The 4,897-nt window shown below is 39.1% G+C and overlaps 1 protein-coding gene across 1 annotated transcript; it reads left to right on the top strand.

The window, feature by feature from the left end:
- The first annotated feature begins 407 nt into the window (after positions 1-407).
- LOC113322024 (cell division protein FtsZ homolog 2-1, chloroplastic-like) lies at positions 408-3,916 on the top strand. The gene is made up of 8 exons (XM_026570023.1): positions 408-644; positions 777-1,535; positions 1,977-2,276; positions 2,492-2,582; positions 2,829-2,953; positions 3,114-3,206; positions 3,429-3,494; positions 3,612-3,916. Exons 2-8 carry the CDS (start codon positions 879-881, stop codon positions 3,744-3,746), a joined length of 1,467 nt encoding a protein of 488 aa, XP_026425808.1. The 5' UTR covers positions 408-644; positions 777-878; the 3' UTR covers positions 3,747-3,916.
- Positions 3,917-4,897: the final 981 nt, after the last annotated feature.

Below are 4,897 nucleotides of genomic sequence, written 5' to 3' on the forward strand. Positions count from 1 at the left end.
TCAAAAACGCTACATAGAGTTAGAGTAGTGTCTATTACACGCTACAATTTATGATGAGAGTTGGGTATGAAAATTCATTTGGACGGTCATTTTGTGCAGGAACGTTTCGTACGTAAAAGTTTGCGAATAATTCGTAAATGATATGTCAAATTACTACCTACAACGGATGAATGGGTTGAGTTTTAGGGTCTCACTCCATATGAGAGGCGGAACATATCGCGGAATTAGGCCCGGAATCAACTAAGCATTTCCGTTAAACAATCTTCGTTACTAATGCTTCAAAAAAACAAAAAAATAAATAAATCAGTTTTGTCTTTCATAATTTTCCAGCATCACTCGGAGCCCACATGCTTTTTTTACTCAAGACTAGGGGAAAATAAAACCTCAGCTCTGAGAAATTGTGTTCCAGGTCTCTTTGTTTGTTCCTGAGGAGATATTTTATAAAACACACTCTTCCTCACTCTCCTTCTTGTTCTTCTTCTTCACTTTCTCTTTCTCTCTCAATCACACAAGTAACAATCCAAAAACCCAAACAGAAAAAACCAACAAGAGAGATGGGGAAGCTTGTCTGCAACCACTAAATTAAAGCCCCTTACCTTTGACAATCACCTGATATTGTCTACCCTCTGTAACTCTTCTTACAGGTGCACACTTTTTCTCTGTAGTCTGTAGATGCATTTATTAGCGTCCGTTCTAAAATTAAATTAAAGTATAAGCTCACTTTTAAGGTTTCCTAATTAGGTATACTGTTGTTTGGTTTTGACATGAATGAACAGGTCCAGAATTAATGATTTAAGGTGATGGAATTACACATATTGGTGCATTTGGGTTGTTTAGATTATTAGAATCACAAGCGTTTTAGGTTTGTTTGATTTAACATGGCAACACGTTTACCTTGTTTCACATTTTGTGATACTAGAAATTCATTGGGAGTTTCAGCTGTCCATGGGGGTAGAATTTTAACTGATAATCGTTTGGATAGAGTTCACCTCTTGAAGATGTTTGATGAAAGTACTGGGATTATTTGCCATGGACAGAAGTTTGCTTCAAATTTCTCTGATTTTAAATGTATGGCAAGTTCAAACAATGTTAATTCGTATCAGAGTAAAGATCATTTCTTGAGTCTGCATCCTGAGGTTTCGATGCTCAGAGGAAGTGAGAGAAATGACAAGGTCAGCAGTCCAGCAAAAGAGAGTTCAGGTGGAAGTATCACTGATAGCTTAATGGATTCGTCTGTTTCAAAGAACTATGGTGAAGCTAAGATTAAAGTTATTGGTGTTGGAGGTGGTGGATCAAATGCTGTTAACCGAATGATTGAGAGTTCGATGGAAGGTGTGGAGTTTTGGATTGTGAACACAGATGTCCAAGCCATGAGGATGTCACCAGTGGTTCCAGGGAACCGATTGCAAATTGGTCAGGAGCTAACGAGGGGACTTGGCGCTGGTGGGAATCCTGATGTGGGTACAAATTCTGCCAAGGAAAGCAAAGAAGTGATAGAAGAAGCGGTCTATGGTGCTGACATGGTTTTTGTTACTGTAAGTTGAGCATGTATTCTTAATAACTCAGTTCTAGTCAATTCAAGCGAAAGTGGGATGCATGTCGTTCAGTTTTCCTTCAATGTGCGAACCTGCTTAGAGCTTTCGGCCTTAGATTAGTCTAATTTTGTTGGCTGGAATACTATATCAATGTGAAATCAATTAGTGTTCTATATGTCGATATGTAAGCCTATTTAAAAAATGCACGAACTTCAAGCTAAATTCTCGCGGGATAATGGCAGGGAAAATAGTACCCTCATGTCGATATACTTAGCTCCAGTGTGTTGTGTTGTTGATATCTGTCCCAAACTGAAGAACCTTTCAGTTGCATCTGGGGGTAGGATTCATGGAACCAAAAGTGTTGCCGCTGAGCCAATCTCTGAGTTGTTCTACCTTTCTCATGTTTGTTCTGTGTTTCCTTTCCTAATCTACTCACTGCAGGCTGGAATGGGTGGCGGAACTGGCACAGGTGCTGCTCCAGTAATTGCAGGCATCGCAAAGGCAATGGGTGTACTGACTGTCGGTATTGTTACAACCCCTTTCTCCTTTGAGGGACGTAGACGGGCGGTTCAGGCACAAGAGGGAATTGCCGCTTTGAGAGACAATGTCGACACACTAATTGTCATCCCTAATGACAAGCTGTTAACTGCTGTTTCCCAATCTACCCCTGTAACTGAAGCTTTTAACTTGGCTGATGATATACTTCGACAAGGAGTTCGTGGTATTTCTGATATAATTACGGTAGGGAAGGCCCTGAGAATATTATTTTAACAAGAATTTCATATCAGCTTTAATATATTTGTAGTCTGCGCATGGATGTTCCATTATAGACTGTCCATAGTGACCAAGTATCTATAATCTGTAAACTGAGATTCCGTTACTTTCATACCTTTTTTGTGATCATTCGGAGTTGGTATCTGTTATGCCCTGATCAAAAAAGAGTTACCTTTTTTCAGGTCCCAGGTCTCGTTAATGTTGATTTTGCTGATGTTCGGGCTATTATGGCCAATGCAGGCTCCTCTCTTATGGGCATAGGAACTGCAACAGGTAATTTCTAGCAGCTACTTATCCTCTCATATAAGCTTCATTCATAAATTCTATATTCGTATGCATCATCCAATGCTTCAAAGTTCAAATCAAGCTGGGAAAGGCTTTCTTTGATCCAAAATCTCCATTAGCGCCATCACACTTTCTTCTTATTCCAATATAGATGTACAGTTTCAAACTTGTATTCTGTGACGAGTGCAATAATCATCTTATCAACATGTTTTTCTCTATGATTTTCCTTGGTAGGCAAGACAAGGGCAAGAGATGCTGCGTTGAATGCCATCCAATCACCTTTATTGGACATCGGCATCGAAAGAGCGACCGGAATTGTATGGAATATTACGGGAGGAAGTGATTTAACTTTGTTTGAGGTGCATCTATAAACTATGGCTTAAAACACATGTCACTACTACTCATCTCCTTCTTTGCTTCTGCTGGCCATTAAATGCAGCATGAGGTGCTTGTTCGGTTTTTTTTTTCAGTATTGAAATGCTCTTTCCTGAATTTTCTACTTAAACTGAATTTGTGCAGGTAAATGCTGCCGCGGAGGTGATATATGACCTTGTAGATCCAAGTGCAAACTTAATATTTGGAGCAGTGGTAGATCCATCACTTAGTGGTCAAGTAAGTTTTTTGGCCCTCAAACTTTTGACATTGTTCCGTCCTTTTCTGTTAGTCATGAGAAATAAGCTGGGTGATATCTGAGATTTCCATTCAAGCATTCAAACCATCCGTGGTCTCTTTCCTTCACCTACTTGTGCAATAACTTTGGTCTGCAACAATGCTATTTTACCTTGAATCATAAATTAAAAAAATAAGCAACACTTTGGATTGCTCCACTCTCAGGTCAGCATAACTCTGATAGCCACCGGATTCAAACGCCAGGAGGAAACCGAAGGAAGATCACTCCAGGTACTTCTCTTTCTTATCTCTTATCTCTCCACATTTTTCTCCTTCCCATTTCTATCACTACATATGTATGTATTGTACTATGTATATTTAACTCACTTTTGTCTGCATTAAATGCAGGGAAGTCAGCTAACACAAGGAGATAATAACCTCAGATATAACAGACGACCTTCTTCTTCCTTTACTGAAGGTGGAGTGGTGGAGATTCCTGAGTTCTTAAAGAAGAAGGGCCGCTCAAGATTTCCTAGGGATTGATGTACTTTTTGTGTAATATATTTTCATTGGTCGTTTCATGCTTCCCCGCGTGCTTCTTTTTCAGTTGCTGACCACGAGTTATCTAATGCACAATTCTGTTTAAAAGGATCTCTCTGGATCCAAGTTTGCAATGAAAAATGAATTCGATTGATTTGGTGAAAGTTATTTTTTATCTGATATTTTTGCAACACTTCCAAGTAAAAGTACGCCTGAATCTCAATATTCCACATAGCAAGTTATACGAAGCACAAGTTCATCTCAATATTCCACAGCTGATAAGCATTACCACTAAGTTCATCTCGGCAAAATGGAAAATCTGACCAGTGACCAGGCCATTATTTATGAAATCCAAAATTGTGCAATTCTGCTGCAACAGGGTCTTCGGGAAGTCTCAGGTTCCTGGCACGTTGTCTCAAGCTAGTATATTACCAGTATTCATATGGACAAGATCCAACTTCAAAATGATGGAACATTGTTTTTAGAGGGATTGATGAAGAAAGGAAAAGATTCTCATTAACAAACAAAGAAGAGAAGCGACTCTCGTATATACAGACACAGAGTATAGGCTGTCGTAACAACAAGCTGTACGGAAGTCAGAAAGAAGAAGAAAAACTAAAGGCACAGACTCGGATTATAAAAAGTCTCGGCAGACCGAGAGAAAAACTATACACAAAAAAACGCTCCTCACAAACACGTCTCCCGAGGGGCGGGGTCCACAAGGACCCGCAAATAAATAAAAAAAACTGTGAGAGGCGATTTTTACCTGGTTTGTTTTCTCGGTCTGTAGAGAAGCGTTGTTCAGATTAAGGGCTGACTCGATGCAGACATAACAAAAAATAATACTAGTATTACAGTTTACTAGCCCCTCTCAAGGTGAAGAGGTTTCAGAATCTTCAGCTCGTCTATGAGAAACTCAAATTTGGGATCAGAAAGACTCTTGGTGAAAATATTTGCTGCCTGATTCAGAGTTGAAATATAAACAACTTGTAAATGCTTGGAATGAACGAATTCATACACAAAATGATAACCAATAGCTAAGTGTCTTATTCTATTATGAAACACAGAATTGGAAGACAAAGATATGAACCCTTTGTTGTCACAAGCAATTTCAGGTTTAGGTGTAAATGGTAAGAAAACATGAAGGTCCATAA

This window comes from Papaver somniferum, chromosome 11 (genome assembly GCF_003573695.1).
Source record: "Papaver somniferum cultivar HN1 chromosome 11, ASM357369v1, whole genome shotgun sequence".
NCBI lineage: Eukaryota > Viridiplantae > Streptophyta > Magnoliopsida > Ranunculales > Papaveraceae > Papaver > Papaver somniferum.